The sequence below is a fragment of the Empidonax traillii genome, unplaced genomic scaffold (genome assembly GCF_003031625.1).
Source record: "Empidonax traillii isolate 1590-97213 ecotype Southwest subspecies unplaced genomic scaffold, ASM303162v1 scaffold46:size3806547, whole genome shotgun sequence".
NCBI lineage: Eukaryota > Metazoa > Chordata > Aves > Passeriformes > Tyrannidae > Empidonax > Empidonax traillii.
The window spans coordinates 1444561-1467051 of record NW_020955239.1 but is presented as its reverse complement, the minus strand read 5'-3'; the positions used below and the strand labels follow the sequence as shown (position 1 = coordinate 1467051).

Below are 22491 nucleotides of genomic sequence, written 5' to 3'. Positions count from 1 at the left end.
TTTCAAAGAGGTATGGCTTGTCAACATGTCCCTTTTAAGTCCTCTCTTAGTCAAGTTATACATATTTAATGCTTTTAAGCTTCCCTTAGATGCTGATCCCTTTCCAGCCCTTGATGAATTTTGTTGTTGCTTGCCTCTGAATTCCCTCCAATTTCCCCATATCATTCTGGTAACAAGGTGCCTTGGATTGACTGTTCCAGTCCAGGTGCATTTGTTATTTGGTGGCAGTTGTTTTTGGATGGAATTAAAAAAAGAAGCAGCAAAGTCTCTCAAAGGGAATCTGCTTCGTGGTCTCCTCTCTGAGAGCATTATTTCACGATGGTATTTCGGGACTGGCTTTAGATATGGAAATGAGAGCATGTGTCTTGCTCAGAAGCTGTTCTCTGCTTTCAAGTGGGAGAGAGATGGAAAAGGGGAAGAGGGGTTAAGCTCCTCAAAGGCTTTGTCTACATTAGGCTTTTTTCTTCGTATTTCCCAGTGTTGCTTGCACGGGTGTAGCTCAATCCACAGTGGCACTAATGACAGCTCTGGCACAGGCAGGGAAGCCAACATGTTTCGCTACACAGCGTCTCCACAATCTCTACAAGCCCCGACTCCACAAGGAGTGCTGCAGCAGCGGGAGCTGGAGAAGGAAAAGGTCAGCTGTAAATAATAACTAGAGTGTTTGCACATCAAGAAGGTGTCCTTCATTGAAATGCAGCAGCTGGGAGTGAGCAGGCAGGATGGACCCTCTTTCTCATTTATCTCAAAATACCACCCTTTACAGTCTGGCTGCTGGCAACTTTGAGGGCGACACTTGGAAGGGGGGATGATAACTTGGTTGGGGCACCTCTGATATTCTCATGACCTCAGAAAAGAATGAAAAGTTAAGACTTATTTTCCCTGCTATCACTCCCATTCCCACTCTGATCTGCCTCCGAAGCATTTCAAGACTGATTTCTTCTTGGTGCAGATCGTTCTCTCCCACCTCCCCAAGACAAGAGCTAACGCTTCAGATGTGGTATTCCCTCTCGAAGATGAGGCAATACAAGTTGAAACGAATATTAGGGTCCACAAAATGGAAAGTGCATTCCTATGTCTTGGGTAGCGTGCTCCTCAGGCATTGGAAGGAACTGTTTCATATAGTACAAAACACAGGAGACACCTGGCAGTTTCACAAAACATTTAAATCTGATATTCTTTCACAACCTTGTACCAATTAATGGTTAACTGCTGAAATTCTCAGCCAGAAAGTATCACCAAGATGAAGATGTTAATGAGTTTAAAAAAAGAAAAAGGGGGCAGGGGGTTGAGAAATGCCTGGGGATAAGAAAGCCAGCGTACAAACTTACAAGGTGGATTGCAAGCTGTCACTTGGAGAGGAAGCCAATTTACACAGAGGGTAGATTTAAATTAAATATTAGGAACAAATTCTTTACTTTAAGGGTAGTGAGACACTAGAATAGGTTACCTAGAAAAACTGTGGCTGCCCCATCCCTGGCTGGCAGTGTTCTAAACCAGGCTAGATGGGGCTTTGAACATCCTGGTCTGGTGGAAGGTCCCTGTCCATGGCAGGATAGTGGAACTAGATGATCTTTAACCCTTACTACCCAAGCAATTCTCTGATTTTCTTGGGGCTATATTTATAGGCGTTTATAGCTGGAAAGGATCATGTCTTATTTAGAAGGTTATTTACATTATCATTTTAGGAGGTGTTCCATCTTTCTTTGAAATGTCTGTCACTAGTTATGGGAGGGTGGTCACTGGACCACGTGGCCCAATGCTCAGACCTTGTGTTACAGTTTCCATTTTCTTCCCCAAACATTCAGGTGTGAACATCTGGGCACTTAGTTCTTCCTGCCTCTGTGGAGAGATGCAGTCACTGCAGATCTACCTCAGGCACTACCCCAATAGCTGTTGAGGTTGGTGGCCAGCATTAGTCCCCGACGAGCTGTTAGCCGTAATCTGATTGTCTGTTAGGCAGACAATCACATCAGAAACCTTCCTAGAGGTGGTGCAGGGCTTCGTGCCACCTGGCAGTCAGCTCTTCCTGACCCACTGAAGGATGCTGCCAGTCCTGTGGGCACGCCCGTTGTTTCTGACAGCCCCAGGAGCGTGTGCTGACACTGCCATGTTGCTGTGTGGGATGCACTTACAGTGCCTTTGCTTTTTGGAACTGGGCCATGGCACCATGGCATCAGTCATGTGGACTGTTTTGCAGGCTTACACGTGCCTCCGTGTGTGCTACCATGAAAGGGAGAGTCAGGGAACCTCCCTCTCACCACTCTGCCATACAAAATACATGGGCTGGTGCCCCAAAGCTCCATTTTTAATTATTTCAGTCTTAAGCTTTGTAGTCCCCTTCCCTGAGCAAACCACTGGAATCCACAAGCTGGAAAGTGCTATTTGCAGTGCTGCACCTCTCTTCAGCTGTGAGATGCTGATTTTCAAATCCCCCCCTTGCTCTGCAGCAGCCTGTGGTGATACCTCCTGCATTTTTAGCCTGTGACTGGGGTGGGAAGAAGGGACCCTGGACCCCACAAAATGCTTTGAAGCTCGCTCTAGCATCACTCTCCCATTCCTTCTTGTGTTTGCACCACTGTCCCTTTTCTGCACCTGCTCTCTTCTGACCGGCCCTCACTCTTTTTCTTTCTCCATTCCCCCCTCTTTCAGAGGTGCCCTGTGTATTACTAATCTGTGGCATTATCTCATTCTCCAGTAGCTGTGCCTGCTACCTTAATGTTTCTCGCCAGCTCTTGCCTCTCCCCCACTCTTTTTCTCCCCCCGCTTGCCAGCCCATGATGTAGCATTGCCTTTCTCCATCTGCCCGATTGTCTCTCTGCTTTTTATCTGGGTGCTGGAGCTCCAGGTGCTGTCATTCTCTGCGACAGCACAGAACGTTTCAGTTTCCCTCTGTGGCTGGATAATTACCAGATAGAGTCACGTGGAATTCCCAGCAAAACCCTCCCTCCCCTCCTGTTAGAGAAGGAGATCACATCTCTGAAACACACTTTTCTTATTATTTTTTTATTGGAAGAAATTCAAGGGAAAAAAATTGGATTAGGTTTTCTGGAGTTCACGGAAGTAACCTACAAGGCACTGAGGGTTCAGGTAGAAGAAATAGGTGATTTCCAGTTCTGAAGTTTGTGAAGGAAAAGAAAGGGACTGATACCCCGTATAGGTACCTTATTTGTGGCTCTATTCTCATTTTTTGTGTATGCCTCAACTGGAAACAAGTTGTAGTGGTGCACAGACTCATCAGTAGCTGTTTGGTTTCCAGTTCTTTTACAATTTGGTACAAGACACAATACTCAGTTCACATGAGTGACTAATTATTGTCTTTTGGTGGGTTTCTCTTCCTGAGGGACCACACTTTTTTTTAAAGTATCAGCCTGTGTCTTCAGCGATGGCAAAAGCACAGGACCCTTAGTGTAAATGCAGTGCAACAAAAAGGCAAATCATCTGGCAATGTTCCCCATTGCCATTCTGCATCATCTCTGCTATTCCCTGGTTTCCTGTTTTGTTGGTGCAGGAAACCTGGGATGCTTCGGGACGCTGTGGACAGTAGAGTGAGACATATGCTCCTGGTGGGATATTTCACTAAGACCAAGTGATCAATAGCTGATGAGCATTGCCTGATCATGCTGGATCAAGAGCAGAGCCAGGGCTCTGGCTGGACTGAAATGGGACACTGACAAGTCCTCAGCTAACCCAAAAGGGAAAGAGGGAGCTCAACATCTATTTCCTCAGCAATCTCAACCTCTCAGCTGATCTTAGAGCAAGACCCTAATGTGAGCTGTCAGAGCACTTGGCATTTCTGTAAGCAGCAGCCAGAGTGCAGTTCATCCCCTCTGTGCACATGTGGGAAGTAAGTCTCCTCTGGCAGGAGGCCCATGACTGGAGACAGTCGTTCCAGATGCATGCCTTGGAATGGCCAAAAACCTGTCCAAGGATTACCTGACTACACTGTAAGGAAATGGAGAGTATTTTCTGGGTATGGTGGAACACAAGAAAAGCTGGCACTGTGGTGGTAGGCCTCACTCTGAGGCTTTTCTGTATTTTGAATTTTTACACTGCGCTGGGATGTGGCTGGGATAGAGTTAACTTTGTTCACAGCAGCTCATATTGATATTTTTAAGAAGGTTCCTCTGATGGAATGGATGTGGACTGAAGTTGTTTATGCAGGTATACTGATCCTCAGAAGACAGGAAGAGCAATAAATCATGCCAGTATAAGTTCTCTTATTCTTATAGAGTTACATCCACCCCTTGAGAGTACTGGCATAAAAATCACTGTAATTTTGGGCTTGATTTTTGTTGGTTTTTTGTTTTATTTTGTTTTGTTTTTTTCCAACACAAACAGGAACCTATATTCTTAAATAGTCATTTTAACAGAAAGAAAGCCCATGTGAGACCAGCTGTGTGTCTGCTACTGAGAGCCCATGCAGCTAGCTGTCTTTTTAGGCTGGCATATTTTTTTGTGAATTCCCTTGGGTTTCATTTTCCATTCATATCACATGGACTGAGAGACGAGGATGCTTACAGCACATGAGCAGTTCTGCACTGATACTCATCTTTGCTGGTTGCCATTCTTTTTGCTTTCATTAAGAAGAGTTGATGGGAGACACAGCGAGACAGGAACATTTCTGTACAAGGCACTGGGGACTCCTCATCTAAAAAAAATGGGTACAAATTCTGGTCACGAAAGAGGAATTCAGACTGGAGCAGGTGCTGAGAAGGGCTACTGGGATGTTTAGGGCAATAGAGAGTCTATCATACAAGAGGAAACCAGGAGAGTTTGGCTTGTTGAGTCCAGCAAAATGAAGGCTGAGAGGGAATATGATTGCTCTCTGTGAACACACTGGAAGATAAACACCCGGGAGAGAGAAGAGCTATTTAAGCTAAAGGATGGTGTTGGCATGAGAGGGAATGGATATAAGCCAGGCATGAATAAATTTAGACTTAGAAAAAAAGGTTTTAATCAGCAGAGCAGAAAGACTTTGAGCAGCCTAACCTACGAAGCACAGGGAGGATACCCCCCCCATCAAACACACTAGGATAAAGTAGGAATGAAGTACATCTCTAAAAAAGATGATAAGGTACAGCTGGCTGTGCCTTCAGAGGCTGGGGCTTCATGACCTGGTAAGCCTGTCCTAGCCTCATGCTTCCAAAGTGGTAATTTACTAAAGAGGATGAACAGAAGTGCAGGCATCCTATCAGCCATGCACCCTCCCAATAGGTGAGTGGCCAAAAATTGTCACCTGAGTGCTGAGATACCCAGGGAGCTGCAGACAGGTGTGACGACCAAGGTCACATAATAATACAGCTGAAAGAAAGCGTGGGCTGAACAGATGCAGCATTTCCCCTTCCTGCCAGTTTTCCAGTGCAGAACTAGGTTTAAGCAGTAGTTTTCTAAATCCCTCTGAGGGCCTGTGTTATCATGCTGGCAGTGGTGACTCAGGAGCTATTTATGTCACATTTTGGGAATCCATCCTGCTGTGGAACAGCTTTTGCTCTCAAACAGTGACCCTGCTGTGTGTCATGGCACATAAGAAGAGGAGTAGCAGCTGTACCAGGCTGGGGAAAGAGAGGAGCAGTGGCGGTGGGAAGGAGAATTCTGAGCAACACCTGATACCCATGTGCATTCAAATTCAGCAAAATGAGGCTTTTGGTGCTTGGCTGAAAGGAGGTTTTGGATGCTCTGTTGCTGTGGTCACCCACTGCCATCCACTTAATTGGCTCTTACCTTCGCAGAGATGAAGCTATGTTCTGCTGTAGGTATTTTCTGTAGCATCTCCAGCTGAGGAGAGCCTGATCTGGAGCAGTGGGAACCACCCAGGGACAACAGCTCCTCCTCTGCTCCACTCTACTACGTGTTCCTTTGTGCTCTGCCAGCGTACTGCTCTGGTGGGGACTGCACGCCGGAGACAGAGAGCTGGCTGCTGCGGCAGCAGCAGTGCTGCGTTGCTCTTGAGATGCTGGCAGGGTCTGGCACTGCAGTGGTGTTGCAGGTCAGGGTTGGCACGCCTGTGGTCTGTCTTTAGCCCTTGCTCCCACATCCCTGCTGGGCCATAGTGGAGGGGCTGCACCCTTGCTGCCCCCTTGGCTGACCGTGGCTGTGCTCCAGTCCTTGCTTGCCAGGCAGGGAAGGACTGAATTGCTCGAGGAGACAAGACGAAACAGCAGGAGTGTGATTTGCTCTTGAGCTTTCCTCACAGGGCTGGGAGCAGTACTGTGTTTAACCACCGCATTAGCTTTCCAGGATCATACTTTGCAACACAATGGAGAATTTGTCTTGCACGTTCAGAGCTGGCAGCCGGGAACGGACTTGCTTTGTGCCGAACAAGCCCTGTTTGATCCCTCTCTCTCTTCCCTCCTGCCATTTTGCTGCTGGGGGTAGAGGGCAGTGGGGGGAGTTGTTAGCTGGATCCTGTGAGTGTGTGTGAAGTGAGAAGATTAGAGCAGGCTCATCACAGAGCTGAGGTGAAGGCAGGATATCTGATGCAGGGCGGGTTGTGACATCCTCTGGCAGAAGGGGGTCATGTCCCTCAGTGAGTGCAATGGGGCGGGTTTTGGGTGCTTAATTGTGCGTGCAGCAGACTGCTGAGTTTGGGCCTTCTGCACAGAGTTTGTCTTGAAGAAGAGATCAAAGGGTTAACAGAGAAAAGATGATTAAAGAGGAGTGCAGGGAATTATGGCACCGAGCTGTCACCACAACATGCTTTTGAGAAAGAGGGCAGAAAACAGTCTCTAAACCCACTATTTATTTATTTTTCCCGGAAATGAGGTAAGAGCTGTGGCTTGCTTCAGCACACCATATTTCATTATTCCTAGAGGCTTGCCTCTGCTCACTAGTGGGGCTCTGGTAGAGAACTGTGGAATTGGGTCTACTGTAAAAAAAAAAAAAAAAAATTATTTAGAGTTACAGCAACAATTAAAAAACCCCAGACAATTATCCCAGGTTCAAGACGACACAATACATCACTGATAATGCTGTAAAACCCCTATCATGTTACAGTAATAATTTAAACAGCAGCTTCGCCAGGTCCTAAAGGGCTTCCTTCCTGCCTCTTCATCACTGTAGGCTCTAAATATCATCCTCTCCTTCACAAGGAAATGAAATACCCCTGCTCCGTCTCCATAGGCTAGGGCCATAGCTGCAGTTCTTTTCTCTCTGAGGCATAATGGGAAAAATGTTGCTGAGACCCCAATTCTCATGCATCTTCCTCCTCCTTCTCCTCACCCCTTGCAGCCCCCACCCTGGCAATGGTGCAGCCAGCCTGGGGAACCCATGCAAGGGCTTTCCAACCAAATGCCGCCTCTCAGCAGCGTGCCAGTCTGTTCACCAGAGGAGAGAGAGGGCGGAAAGCTTAGGGCCGAGAGCTGCTGGAGTGACAGGCACAACATAAACTGCGATGAGTGTTACAGCAACATGCTGGGAAATCAATGCGCTGAGCGGTGGTGCCTCGACGGGAGGAGGAGCAGCAGTCACGGGGGCTGGGATTCAAGCACCAAGACCCGAGTGAAACAGAACGGGTGGTGAAACCTCCAGCCTTGGTGTTCGGCAGGAGAGGAGATGTGGATGCCTGAGCCTCACCCTCCTTTTCTTTGCTCGCTTTCCCACCTATCAATAGGCGTAATGTAATGTAATACTTCCAAGAAGGAGGAAAAAAAAGACATCTTTTCTATCCAGATGGAGTTTTCTTTGGAGCCTACGAAGGCAGGTTTGCAGGAGTGCTGCGTTGGCCCAGAGCTGTGCATTAGACTGGCAGACGTGGGAGAAGTGAGGACAAGCAGCAGGGACTACTCCTGGTTCCTGCCCATCCCCCTGCCAGATGTCCTGTCCCATTCTGAAATCCAGGGACCAGGAATGATAGTGGGCAGCCCTCCATCCCATTCAAGGCAATGGTTCCTACTGAAGGTCCAAAAGCATTCCCCTGCAACAAAAGCATCACCCCCTCCTCTCCCTCCTGAGGCATGGCTCAGCCCCGCTGTCTTCATTTGCATGTGGGGAAACTGAGGATTACCTGGCTTCCTTTCTCCATGTTCAATTTCCAACCATCCTCTCCTGGCTGGTTGTTATGCAGTTGTTAACCACTGTATGAGAACTGGAAATGCATCTGTAGCAACCAAAAATGGTGCTGTCACTAAAAAACTTCAGGTGTCATACTTAGCTATGTTTGTTTACGAGAGGGCAAGGAGGGCTAATGGGTCACGGCAGCAAGGTTTTTTGTCCTTTGGCGTCTCTGGTTCGAATTGGTGCAATATCAATAGTTCCCAAGTCCCTGCAGTGATCGTGCAAGGCATGACCATCACCACTCACTGGCCCTCTTGTTAGCCACCTCAGAGATGTCAAGAAATTAAACCTGAAACTGTAAGGACAAGCAAAATTAATGGATCACAAATCGTTTATTAGCTTTCACTGATGCTGATGGTAATGCTTTCAATAAGCCTAATGAGAAGCGTTTGACTGTCTCTGTGAACTTGATTATTGATTATTAGTGAACGATAAGAGTCATTTGATATCTTGCTGATGCCATGCTCCTATTGCTTTGCAGTTAAAGTGTCAGTTAACATGCCATTTAATATTCTATTAGTATTGAATTAGCACTTATTACACTGTGAAAATCATCACCATAAATCCTTATTAAATTGTGATCCATACAGCTGGGTGGCATCTCTGGCAGACTAAGAAGGTGCATGGGTGCAGACAGACGTACTGAGATGCATCATCCACATCGATGCATGTTCAGAGCATGTCTGGGAATTTTCACATTTGTACTTTGATTTTCCCTGACAGTTTGAGAAGAACATGTACGGTGAGCAGAGAGCTCAAATCCACTTCACTTATGTTTCCCATTTTCCTCCTTTCTTTCTGCCCTCCCCTCCTTTCTTTATTTTGGTAGTACCTGCTAACTTATTTAGGGCGTTTGCAAGGTTTTCTTACTATAGCTGTTGACCACCGTCTAGGGCTGACCCCGATGGGTGAAGGACAGGTAATAACATGTTTTCTCTTCAACAGAGAGGAGGGAGGGTCCCCAGGTGAGCATATCCTCAGGAGCAAGAGGCAAGGCTTTGCTCTGACCATAGCACTGAGCTGTTGCAGACAAGAGGCACGTCATGGGGGCATCTTTGCTGCCTCCAAAGAGAGTTTTATAATGACTAGATGCAGGACAGAGCCATGGAGTGTTGCACTATAGGTTTGGAAAGCAGCCTTGTGGGGCTGGTGCAGTGCCCTGGATCTGCTGGAGCTCAGCAGTACATGCAGGTGTTCTGGAGGATTTTCGGAAGTGACTGAGAAACTTCAGCTACCACTGACTTCAGCTTTTAAACTCCTTAGCTTTTCACCACCAAAAGACCTCCAAAACTCCTGATTCTTGGCGCTGTTACAACTCTACACAGAAACACATGTGCATGAGGGCCTGTGACCCTGAGACAGCCAGCGCTGGAGGCAGTCTGGGTGTTCCTACAGGGCTACTACTCCCTGTCAATGCTGATTACAGCCTGGGACAGCTAGTGCAACTGGAGCCATGCCCCTTGTAGTGGTACTGGTTTCTACGTTTAAGTGGCTGCTCATGGATTCCTCCTGCCTCTTTCTATTTGACAAAGAGCAGCTTTTTAAAAACAACTGAGAGCTCGCCTCAGGGGCAAGTGCTTGCCTGACCCTGAGGGTGGGCTCCTGCCTGAGAGCCAAACCTTTTCCCTGCCCTTGGCTGGACGGAGGTAGTAAGGGACAGGATCTGTTGGGCTGCTCTCTAAAGCAAATGTTTGTTGGATCAGACAGAGCTGCTTACAGCTTGGCCACACTGTGGTGAGCCTCTCATCAATGCCCACACAGCTTGGCTTTCCTCCTGCCCACAAGTAACCCCAGAACAACTTGGACAGCATCCATGGGCATGCCAAAAGGGAGTGGGTGAGAGGTGCTGGCCATAATGGTAGGGTCACATCACAAGGGACGGCAGCTGCAGCACAGCGTGAATGAAATGCATTCAAATAAAGGAACTTTGAAAATGTCTGACCCATGCTAAAAGGATGTATGAAAGCCTACTGTCAAATATTTGTCTTATCTTGAAGCAATAATCTTTATCCTCTCTCTTTTCTCTCTCAAATACAACACATGCATGAATAGGGAATAGGACACAATCCTGTGCAATGAGATCTAGAAGACTCTGCTTAAGCAGGGACGTTTGACCAGATGACTTCACTGTGGTCCTTTCCAATCTTACCCATTCTGTGATTTTGTAGCAGTGGTGGGGAAAGGTGCTGGCTTATTTGGATGCTGTGACACTGAGGGCAGAGCTTTCAGAGGTGAAGGAGCAACACCTCTGGAGACTGAGCTTCCCCATTTATCCGCAAAGCAAATGTGGTGTGAGCTGCTGCAGGGCAAACCCTCTCAATCTGTCTGGGCCCATCCTGGTGGGTACAGCTGCCAGGATGAAAGAGGAGTTATGTCTCTGTGTTTTCTTCAGCCCTAGTCCTCTTGAATAAGACACTGATAGTGAGCAGGACCTGTCTTGTCATTGGCATTTCCTGATCTCTTCTGTGCAAGTCTCCTGGTGGTGGGAAGTGGTGCAGAGAAGGTGCCTTTGCCAAAAGTGTATTTGTCTTCCCGGTACCTTGTCTGCTTTGTCAAGAAACAAAATACTTGTCATGCAGTTGCAACAGGGTTAGTCTGTCCTCTGCCTTGCAGTGGTTGGCAATTGGGGCCATGGCAGTTCCTGCTCCTCCTGCTGCTCCTCTGCTTGCCATTCCTCCTCTCCTGTCCGCCTGAGATGTTCAGAGGACATGCTGCATGTCTCATAGGGATGCCAGTGACATCCTTGCAGCCTCTCCTTTTCAGCCTGAAATCTGCACTTGCCCACACAAGCAGGCAGATGTGCATCAACAAGGGTGTGCGTGTGTGTATGTGTATGGAGGGGGATGTTTGAGCAGCTCTTTCCGCGAAGCTATTTTTGGTCAGAGGGATGTAGAAGGGAGATATCCTGTAGTTCCCTCACCTTGTGCTGTTGAAACTGAGGGATGGAGGAGCTGTGCCCTAAGCTGACAAAGCTGGAGCCCTGAACCTTTGCCCTGCAGGCTGGAAAAGGTCTGGGAGTGTAACTCTCCTGTATACTCAACTTTTGAAGGTGAGGGAGAAGCACAGGAAGAAGTACTTCTGACCTTTCTCATTGTCAGGGTTAGAAGGGATTTGGTGATCGGGACCTCTTCTGGCCTTCCTATGTAACTTTTGGTGCAAATGTAAAGAAGAGAGAACAGGAGACATGGCCACCCCAAATCCCATGGTTTCATTAACCGAAAGTTCCTGAAACCCTTCAAAAATCACTGTGAAATACATGTCCACAGGACAACAATGATGAGAAGATGGTGTGATTCACTGGCAAGGCAGAAATGTGCTATGAAATTTCTAATAAAAGTAGTAAAGGGAAGGGACGAAAAGGATATTATGGAAAGGGTTGTTGATCTCCCCCTCACCTTTCTCATCCTCTGCAGGTGTTATGTAGAAGACAGAAGCTCCAAGGTGGCCTGGTTAAACCGTTCTGGCATCATTTTTGCTGGAGAGGACAAGTGGTCCCTGGACCCTCGAGTAGAGCTGGAGAAGAGAAACCCCCTGGAATACAGCCTGCGGATCCAGAAAGTGGATGTCTATGATGAGGGGTCCTATACGTGTTCAGTGCAAACACAGCATCACCCCAAGACTGCCCAGGTTTACTTGATCGTGCAAGGTAAGCTACAGGCCTTTTATGAAAGCAAAGAGCAAAATACACAGTGAGTGGGGGAGATCTGTATCTTTCTTAGAGAAACTCCAGTTACTAGCCTGTGTATCCCTAATATTTACAATAGGAGCCAGCAGGACTGTTCCCCTCCACTGCAGCACAGCATGGCTTTACTCTGCTGTCAGTCTGTCCTTTTAAGAGTGGTGACAGAACAGGGGACACCAGTGATGCCAAGACATATTCTAGTATAATGCAAACCTGGCTCCTTGCTCTGGTTGTTTTGGCACTGAGAGGAAAGCATTTGTTCATAATGACACTTGTCAGAACATTGTGCTTGCCTCATCTCTTCCCAGACAGCCCTCTAGTTTCTTCTCCTCCTCCTTCCTCAGGTTTCCTTTATTTCTCCTTGTGTCAACAAGCTACTGTGCTGTGTTTGTTGGCCTTCCATTGTCAACTCTTTGCAAGGCTGGGGAATTAATTTTCCTGGGTGTTTTTCTGTGCTGGGTCATTGGTTTGCAGGATGTGCTGTCAGTAGGCATGTGTGAAACCTGGTACCTGAGATAGCTGCCATGTACCTTATGTTGCCCTCTCCTTTTTTAGCTGCCCTCCTCCTGTGTGTGTTGTAGGGAATTGGAAACTTGGCAAACTAGCACTGTCCTATCTGTCTGCTTGCATTTATGGTATAACAGACAGTAAACACATTACAGGGTTCACCAATTACTGGTAAGGGCATTAGTGAGTTTACTTGTTCCATCCTGTCCTGACTAGAATACCAAACAAGTGAGTTTACTCAGTTTTGTTTTGTTTTTCTTTTGATTTTCATGCCATTGTGTCTATCTGCCCATTTATCTAAAATATTTATAGAGAAGCTTAGGTGATTGGTATGTGTAAATGCATTTGATACATATTATAGATATGTTGGATTTCTACATTATCTTTCAGGCTGGGATTTGTTATTTCTCCTGATTTCTCTAGTAACCCTGTAGATTTTATTCCTCTCAGCAAGTTTTTTTAATTGCTCTGGATACAAATGAATGCACGAAGGGCCTTTTCCTCTTGCTGGTACTACTTGGCAAACTGGGGGGAGGGAGGGCCTAACCAGCTTACCAATTGTTTATATGCAAGGTGAAGAAGTCCAGACATACGGTCAGAGGTGATGCTTTACACACAAGTGTAGTGAGACAGACAGCTCCTAGTTTGTCTTGCCCAAAACCCTCCCCCAGCAGCGCGAAGAGTGGCACACACCAGCACGCAGAGCAGCCCTCCTGGCCTGGCTGAGTGTTTGCTGGGGTGTTCCTGGCGTGAAATGCACTCAGCAGCCCTGGAGCTGTACCCTGCCTCGCTGCTCGCAGTAGTAGTGCATAGCTAACCGTCTGGAGGTGGTTTATTGCTGGTAAAATCTTGCAGCACACAATTTCCATTTACCTGTCAAGAAAAATATAGGGATAAATGAATTTTAGAGCCATGCACATGTATTATTAATTTTATTTGTGCCTATTAGGTATGGGCCTAAGCAGCAAAATTGAGTTCTCTAGCTTAGCTTTCACCTAAATATATAGGTATCCGGCTCTGAACTACTGCCACCTTTCTGAGAACGAGAAAATTTAAGTTTTGACACACCTGAAGTCTGGGTGCCTGTAAACAAGCTATCTGTGGGTAATCTTCTAATATCTGCTACAGATTTAGCCAAAGACCCATTGCGATATCGTGCTTACTGTAATCCTGTAATTAGGTGAAATTCATAGCTTTAACTTTTCTAAAACTAAATTTCATCTGGGAAAAAACCCCAAGCAAAATATAAATAAAAAATCCTTTACAATTTGGAAGAGTTAGTCTCACTTTAAACCATGTTTTAAAAATAATCTTAACTAATAAAACTAATTTATTAGAAAATAAATGTATGTTAGAAAATAATCCCTTTTATCTCTGAGTATCATATGGTCATATTGATTGCTATTTTTCTCAGATTTGCAGGTTGTCTGCCTGAAAAATAGTCTGCTGCTAGTACAAATTAAAGGAGTTTGGATGTTGAGCCATGCTAAGCTTGTTATTTATTTAATGTAGTTTATTTACTTCTTGTGATTTTGTGTTCATAAATTTCAAAACATAGGCTATATAAAGCTCTGGGCATCCCAAATGTAAAAATAATTTAAAAAAGAAAATACAGCTCTGGAAACATTACATGATAGGGTGCTCAACTGATCTGCCTGCTAATCTGCTAAGAGAATTTCTGGAATGATGGTCAGTGATTCCCTTCAAACAAACCCAGGGAAACAGAAACAAGCCAGGGTGAGAGACACCTTGCTGGTTTTGTGTGCATGGTTGATGCCTGGATCTGCCAGTGAAAGATCCTGCAATGACAGTTGCTCTTGGAGCCCTTTTAACTAGAGACCACCCCATGTCCACAATGCCAGCTGAAATAGATGAGCTTTGGTGTATCCTGAGGACACACTGCATTTAGATCATTGAAGTTGCCTTCTAGGAGAAGGTCCTTTCCTTCCTTGAGAAAATCAGCTTTCTGCAGGGTGAGCTCTGGTTGGTAACCTCTGCTGGCCAAAGATGCAGAAGTATATCACAGAAAGGGGGACATCACCTCTGTAATGTGTGTGCCTGTGCCCTTCAGTATTTCCAAGGGAAGAGCCAGTTCTAGTTTGTCAGCCAGCACCAGTCTCTACATAAAAGCCTACCCAGTCTGCTCCTTTCCTCTCTTCAGTGTTTATATTCAGTGGTAGTAGCCTTCTCAACTGGGACATATTGTGGATGTCTAAAAGGACATAATTAAACAGCACTTGAGAAAAAAAAATATCAGAACTTCATGGACAGCTAAAAGTAGAAAAAGTTTTCTTCATTGGTCTTTTGTGCTTTTCAAACATAAAGCCATCTCTGCTGGTAGAAGTAGGCATTCACTGCCAAAAGATTCATCAGTGCAACTGTGGCCATCTCTTAGTCTTTCTGATGCAGGTGGGCACCACTGCTTGCAGGGTGGATGGGACTGGAGGGAGCTGTGTCTGCGCAGCTCAGCTTTTACCAGATGCTGGTGCTGCACTCTCTGCACTGGAGTGCATGCATAAAGAGAATGCTCTGAACCACCACCTCACTCAAAGCATTTTGTCCTGCTTCAATTGGAGTGTAATGGCCACTGGCGAATCTTTCTGTTTCCTACCCCAGATATTTCTGTTGGTTACTGATAAGAAGAGTAAACACTGGGAAGGACCTGCAAAAGATAGTCTGGTTCCTCCCCATGCAGTGAGACAAGACCAGCTCTACAGTAGTTGCCCCTAACATGTATTTTTTTGAAGGCACCTTATGCCTGCATAGCTGGTGCATGTTCATTATTCACTCTGCTTGCATTTGGAAAGCCTTTAGTAATATATGATTCAAATTGATTTTGCTGCCAATTATTTCCGGTCCTTCCAAGATATGTGCTGGTTATTTCTCCTCCCCTTCCACAGAACTGCCTTTTATCTGCCTGAAACCCATTAATTCCTGTGTCTCAGATTCCTCTAGTCCAGCTTAACAGGCTCACTGTTTCTCACAAGTCCTGTTTTCCAATCTTTGTGTCATACATATTTCACTACTGTTTGATTTATCTACGTTTTCTTAAATTTACTGTCCAAACCCAAGAAAAGACATCCAGTTCAGGATTCAGTCATGCAGATACAAATACCAGCCATGTTTTCCATATCACACTTCACTTACCTAACCCCAGAATGAAATGAGATTTACCTTTTTTTTTTTTTTTTATGAGAGTGCCTCATCACTTTCACTTAGTCTCTCTGTAGCTTTCTAACCCTCTCTTACTGGTCTGCAGCACAGTCTGCAGCTCACTCTCCACTTCTGTATTTGAACATTAATTGTTTTCCCCCCCTTCCTAAGCACAGCGCTTTGTGCTCGCTGTTGCTGGATGCCATCTGGTTGGTTTCTCCATGGAGACCGCTTCTTCAATTTACTTATGATCCTGGTCTCCAAAGCACTTGCGACTGCCCCCAACTTGGTGTCATCGACAAAAGTCAGGTGCCTTCTTTCTGTTCCATCATGAAGGTGTTAATTAAAGTATTCAAGAGATCTGGACACAAAAGCAGACTGTGGTAGGAGCCCACAGAAACCTCCGTCCCTGGTGGATAACGATTTGTTGATTGCAGCTCTTTGAAGCATCCTGATGGTGATTTAACATCCACCATATTCTTGTAGTTTGTTGAAGACTGTCAGGTCTTCTGAAGTCAAGATATGTCTCATAATCTCACATACAGCTCCTGCATTATCTGCTTTGCCAGATATCCTAAAAAAAAAAAAAAAAAAAAAGGGAAATGAGGCTGGGGTAGCATGATATGTGCTTGCCAAAAGTACATTGCTTATTTTTCCTTCACTTTGTTATTATCCTCTCGGTGCTTATAAATGGGATGTTTAATCATTTGTTCCAGTATGTTGAGTGACTTGTTCCAGGAGAATTGAGTCATAACGGGGACACAGTGGCTGCCCCTTTCCCAGGATTACCTTGGGTTCTTGTTCTTTTAGGGTGATATCCTCATGCCCTTCTCAAGCATTAAATATCAATACAGAAATCCCTATAGTCCTTACTTGTCTCATCAGGGTGACAGGCACAAGGGCACAGAAATTTTAGCATGCATAGGGTTTAAAAGTTCTGCAATAAGGATGTAGGCCTGTCCAAGTCAATCTAAAGGAATAACTCTACTAGGAGGAAGCAGATGGTTGGTATCTTTGCTGTCCAGAGCCTTTACAGCAAGACATCATTGTGAATGGAGGTGTTTGGGAACTTTTCAGTGAAACAAAAGCATTCCACTGTTTTTGACTTTTAAGTTTTAACCTAATCAGGAAGGTTTTAAAGGTCTGAGGTAGTTTTTCTAGTCAAATTTGGGAAGACAAAAATGTATAGCATTACCACAGCCTATCTAAAATATAGAGCATTCAGCTAAGGCATGAAGAACTCATGTTCACATTTTTTCTCAGAGCTTGGGACTCCTGTAGACTCACTAACATGTCTTGTGATTCTCAGTTATTGGCTGTTCAAACATGTGGGCTCTCCCTTGGTTTATTGTTTATTTCATGAAAAAAAAAAAATTAAGGGCTTTGTCATTTTGACAAAACAAAAACAAATTTTGAAATGTCAGCAGCAAACGTTACAAAGAGAAACACTTGTTTACTGCCCAGTCTTAATCACAATCCCAAAGTCAAATGCATAGCAGCTAAGGCCAAAACCGTACAGTTTTCTTTCTAACTGTTAGGCATTAATGTGGGATAAAAAGCACAGAATGTAGTCTTTCTCCATTATGAATTGCCTTTGTAGAGCTCCTCGCTTGCAAAGATTCAGACTCACTAGTCATTGTTTCTAAGTGGTATAAAGATGTATTTGTTGTTGCTGGGATCTAACCATAGAAAAATTATTAAAAACTCTATGAGTAGATTAGCTGTGTCCCCTCTCAGTCTACTTTCCTGAAATTAAAGGACTTTGTGCTGGTGACTGGTACAGCACAGCAGAGAGAGATCCTTTACCCAGAAAGGCAGCAGAACCCAGTCTGGCTTCCCCAGTGTGTGAACTGCTCTGCCAGCGAGCCTCTTGGTTAAGAGCTGGGTCTAGGGCTGAGGAGGGAGGGTGTTGTCCACCATCCCTGGAGGTATTTGAAAGATGTGTAGATGTGGCACTTAGGCACATGGCTTAGTGGTGGACTTGGCAGTGCTGAGTTAAAGATTGGACTCATTGATCTTAGAGAGCTTTTCCAACCTAAACAATTCTGTGATTCTATGACCTTGCCTTAATTTCTGAGGACATCAATGGGGAAAGATGATGCTTTAGACTTGGAGACTGGCGGAAAGGTTTGTGATCAGAACTGAAGCGAGGCACATGAGTGTGTATTCTAGGAGCCTGAAATGGTGGTAACTTCTGCTGGTCACCAGCCTGGGTCCTGAGCTAATGAGCCAGAGAGGGGGTCTTCTGACCAAATGTAGATGTCACCATTGCAGTGGTTTATCTTGGACTACCTTTGTCATTAGTGAGGAGATGAGACTCTTCTCAGGCACAGCCAAGTTCATGCTTAAGTAGCCATCAAAAAATTCATCAGATGAATTGACTAATGGAAATGTGATCGTCCCTCCCCTGGCTGTAGCAGGAAGCCCAGGATGAACAGTGCATTTGGTGCCATGAATCCTCTTAGCCTTTCCACACCTCTCACTCAATCTTCACTGGAGTTTATTCTTTGCCAGAATATATCATTGGTGACTGTCAGGACTTGCAGTGGGTTGCTGGGAGACTGGAGCCAGGCTGGTCTTGAGCTCAGCAGATCTGTGATGGGAGCCCAACTTCCCTTGGCATGCCTGGCCTTCCCGCCTCTTCGGCCAGCACTAGAAGCAGAATGGTTTGAAGAGAGCTGAAGCTATCTTTCCTTTGGTAGCTAGACATTAAGGATGTCAGAGTCAGATGCTGTTCTCTGAGAGATTTTGGCTTCCCCACTTTGTGGGTGCAGAGCCTAGAACTCAGAGGGATCTTTCAGAGCACTGACACTGTGGTGTTTTTCATTCCAGGGAGTATGTAGTAGGTAAGAACAGGCACAAGCCACTTTGTCTTTTCCAGGACATAGTCCCAATGGGAATATGACAGCATATTTGGCATGCCATTGAAAACAATAATGAGGTGACATGGGAATATGAATTTTCTGGGAAGTAGAAAAAAAAAAAAAGATCATTTTAGTGGGAATGGTGGGGGAGGAGGTAAAAAAAGATTGGAGGAAGGAGATAAATTCAGGTTACTACAGGAACTGCAAGAGACAAGTCCCGTGTGCTTGGAAGGAGGTGACAGCAGTTCAGTTTGATGGAGAATATAAGCTGAGAGAACAGGGAATAATCTTGGGGAACTGATGGATGTTAGGTCTTGCTGCACCCCTTTTGCTGTTACCATGGACATTAATTTCTTACCACAAAATAATTCCAGAATGTGAGGCACGCAGTATTATTGGTGGCAATTTTTCTAGGTTTTTCCATGCTGGTTTGTTTTGGCAAACTCATAAATTGCAGGAAAATGCACCTGGTGTTTCATAGTTATCAAGGAACTTCCTTCCACTTCCCATCTAGTATTTTTATTGCCTCCCCATAGTGTCCTGATGCTCTTAACTTCTGTTTTCCTATCTCAAGCCATGGCTGGAATGTTACTATGCATCACAGGCTTTGGCTCTTTATATTGGTTGGATCTTAGCACTTCCTAGTGCATAAATCATGAATTTTTTTCTGGAAATATTTTGGTGCTTGCTTTGCAGGTGCAGGCAGGAGACAAAAACAGAATACTTAAAAAAATGCTTACTCATTTTGGAGAAAGAAGTACAGCACAAAATATATGGAATGCTTTCATATGGCTGGGATGAAGGATCTTGATATGATAATCCAAGTCCTTAGTAATATAAATCAGCTTAGTTTGAGTGGTCTCTTCAGAACTGTATCAGCTGATTTTGTGTGATTTTGTCAGATCAGCTGATTCTAGACCCAGACCAGTCCTTTGAAAGATTTTGCCTTGTTATTTCTCAATCTGATGGTCTCAGTCTACACTCCCAAGTCTTAGCCCAGACTGTGAGACAGGGCAGTTGGGACAATATTTTTTTCTCAGCTCCAAACACAGCAAGAATGTAGTCCCACCACCAAGTCCACTAGCCCTTGAGAGAGTGCAAATAACCATCAATTTTAAAGCCAACTGTGTTCCTCCTCCCACTGCTGGAAAACAGCTGTGGTGGCATGATAGAGTTGCTTTGACTCATTGCGAGCCTTGAAATTTGACCCACTTTGCCCACAACAGGATATGTCCTCTTGGACATCCTAAGTCATAGATTGCCATTCCCTGTTTCCTCCATCATGACCCGTGTCTTGTCAGTAGCGAATAATTTTTTTTGCCGCATCCTCTTGAGATATCTTTGTAGAAAAAAAGTGTAAGTGTAATCAGGAATAAATAACTTATTCATTTTACATAGCAGGCCTGTAACTGCTTAATAGCTTGAAAATGAGCAAGAAACTGTTTTTTAAAAATTTGCAAAAAGATCTGATCTGAAGCTTTGGGTTTCTAACACAAAATAATGACAAAAGATATATAGCTAGTCTCTATTAGATACTTAAGGATCAGTTTGTCTCTTTACTTGCAATGTGGATGTAAGCTAAGGTTAATCATGCTCCACATTTCTCTGTCTCAGCTCAACCTTTTCCATAGCTGTACTGTCCATTTTATTTTCTTCCTTTCAGTTGCAAGAAATACTGCCAGGTTGAGATTAGCCAGATTTGCGGTTCGCTCAGCTAAGCTTTTATTATATCCAAACCCTCAAGGTACTGAGAGCAGCTTGGCTTCCTGAGGAAACTAGAAGTGTGTATGGGTTTATTTATATGGTTATGCTGTTTGCTTGCCTTTCTGCTTGGCAGTCCTCTGCTCAGCTTACTGCAGCACCCCTTGTACCTGCTGTGACCTTGCCCCAACAAGAGCTCCTAAAATTCTCCCAGTGGACCCCTGTCTTCTGTATCCCTTACCAATGGGATGTGTAAAAGGCTGTGAGGTTGCAGGTTGGTTTGGAGCCACACACGTGCCAGCTGGTGGGGTGCCACCTTGCCTAAAACTGAACTAGAACTCTGAAGGTTTTCTGAGGCATGAAGCATCAGGACCTAGGACATGTAGCTGTGGTAAAACAAGCCTTGCAAATTCCAGTGTTTGTGGAACAGTGTGTTCCTTTAGTCTGTTTACTTTATTTCATCCGTGCCAGTGGAATCAATACTGCAAATCTGCCATGCTCAGAACTCCATATGGGATGAAGTTCCAGATTCCTGGGGTTCATCAGCTCATGCTCTTTGTTTTTGGCTGCTGTGTTGCTATCTACACTCATTGTAACTGTTTGTTAGTGGATGAGAACCTGGATCAAAATCTTAATTCCACTGAAGTTAAAGGGAAATTTGCTTCATTGGAGCCAAGATTTCATCTGAAATTGGAATTGGCTAGAAACAGATTGTAAAATAAACCTAAATTGAGCCAGCAGTTCAAAAATAACATCAAGATTATAGAAAGAAGCAAATTTCTTTCCTGTCTTAAAAGCTTTCAACTTTACTCTTTAATATGAATTAATTACAGAAAGAAAGAAATCAGCATTTCAGGGAAGGGGAACAAGGAGATGGTATTTCTGAAATGAGACTGTCCTTTTAGAAGGGGCTCAATGATTTGAAGGGTGAGGAGAAGCAGGTAGGCATGGTCTATGTGCTGTGCCTTCCTACCACATCCCTGTGTCTGCTCGGTGGAACTTGACTCCAGCTGACAAACATTTACTGTGTGCTCTTACCATTTATCTCTCTGCAGTTGCTGACCCTCATCACTCCTGAACGGATGCATAGTCTTTCTTTTTGGTGTATCTGCATGCTATGCCTTGTAGGATAAGCCTCCAGCTGCTTTCCACAAAAACAACAAATGATAAATCGTATTAGGTAATAGGTTTTCAGGGTTTGGATTTTGATGGCTTTTTCAGAGCTGCAACTCTTCTTTTTATCTTTAGAAACATTGGAATTGCTACCCCAGTAGCAGCTCCTTAGTCACCAGAAAGTGAAGAAACATTCTGAGAAAATAATTACTTAATATCACATTTGCTGTATAGCTGCTAAAATGTCAGTAGTTTGTTGCTTGGGGGGAAAAAAATCCACAAAATAACAGAATAGCAGTTTCATTTAATAAAGCCTGAGATGTGATAGTTAAGGGGAAAAAATAACTTGCCAAATGTGCACACAACAAAATAGACGAAAAGGAAACAGATACTTAGACATATGGCTTCCATTTACAGAGTATTCAGACAGTGAGCACTTTCTCAAAACCCAACCACAACTTTTGAAAATGTCTTTGAGAAAACAAATATTAGGTTAAAAAGTGTTACTCTCCAGTAGAAAAAAAAAGGAAGAAGGTTGTTCCTGGGAAGGAAACAAAGGTTGGCATTGGCATTCTGAGAGAGCATGAGCACGTGGCTGCTCTTGCTGGCAGCACTGGTTCTCTGTATGTCACAGCTCATGCTGTCAGTGGGCAGACCTGTGGTAGCAGAAACAAAGCACTGCTTGAGAAGTTGTAGTGGTGTGTGAAAGTCTGAGAATAAAATCAAAAGATCCCATTTTTTCTGCAAGATGCATTGAGAGTGCCATCATTTGCCTGCCTGCCTTTTCCTGAAAGGGCCTTTGGAGATCCCCAAATGGGAGTTGTGAACTTTCTCAGTTATGAAATCAAAAGGCAGAGACTGCCGAGGCTTGAGGAACACTGTTGTTGAAACTCCCTTCTTCTTCATGTATCACACTTCCCTTACATTGTCTGTTTGATGGCATGATCTTGTTCTTCCCAAGTCTTTCATAAAATCTTCTAGCAATGTCTTAATTCATTATATGGACGTATAAGAATGAGGAATGGTTCTTAAAAAATAAAACTTTTGGGGCACCTAAACCAGAAAAGTAGACTACAACTACATTTTTTTTTCCCCATTCCATGAAGGTTACCTTAAAAAAAAAATCTATGCAGAAAAAGACGTGATAACTAGGGAGGTCCTCTTTAACGAAATGAGAATTGGATTTTGGTGATAAGTTTTAATTTAGGGCAAATAATTTAATTGGAATGAGTCATTAATTTTGGGGTGCGTAAATTGGGCCTCTGGCAGCCTATTATCTTTTTTATTCCTTTCTGACTCTTCTCTATCAGTAGTATAAGAAAAGCCTTTTGCCTTTGATTAGGTAAGGAGACACTGCCTTTGAATGTGTAGGGAAAGGACAGTCGTGGTGCAACAATTTTAATGTAACAGCATCTC

At 44.5% G+C, this 22491-nt stretch overlaps 1 protein-coding gene across 5 annotated transcripts in view; it reads left to right on the top strand.

The window, feature by feature from the left end:
• LSAMP (limbic system associated membrane protein) overlaps positions 1–22491 on the top strand; it is a 1013573-nt gene that overhangs the window by 836465 nt on the left and 154617 nt on the right. For all 5 annotated transcript variants that reach the window (XM_027878851.1, XM_027878852.1, XM_027878850.1 and 2 more), the window contains one exon: positions 11469–11701. In XM_027878851.1, the coding sequence (XP_027734652.1) occupies positions 11469–11701 (233 nt within the window). The remainder of the gene's footprint in view (positions 1–11468; positions 11702–22491) is intronic.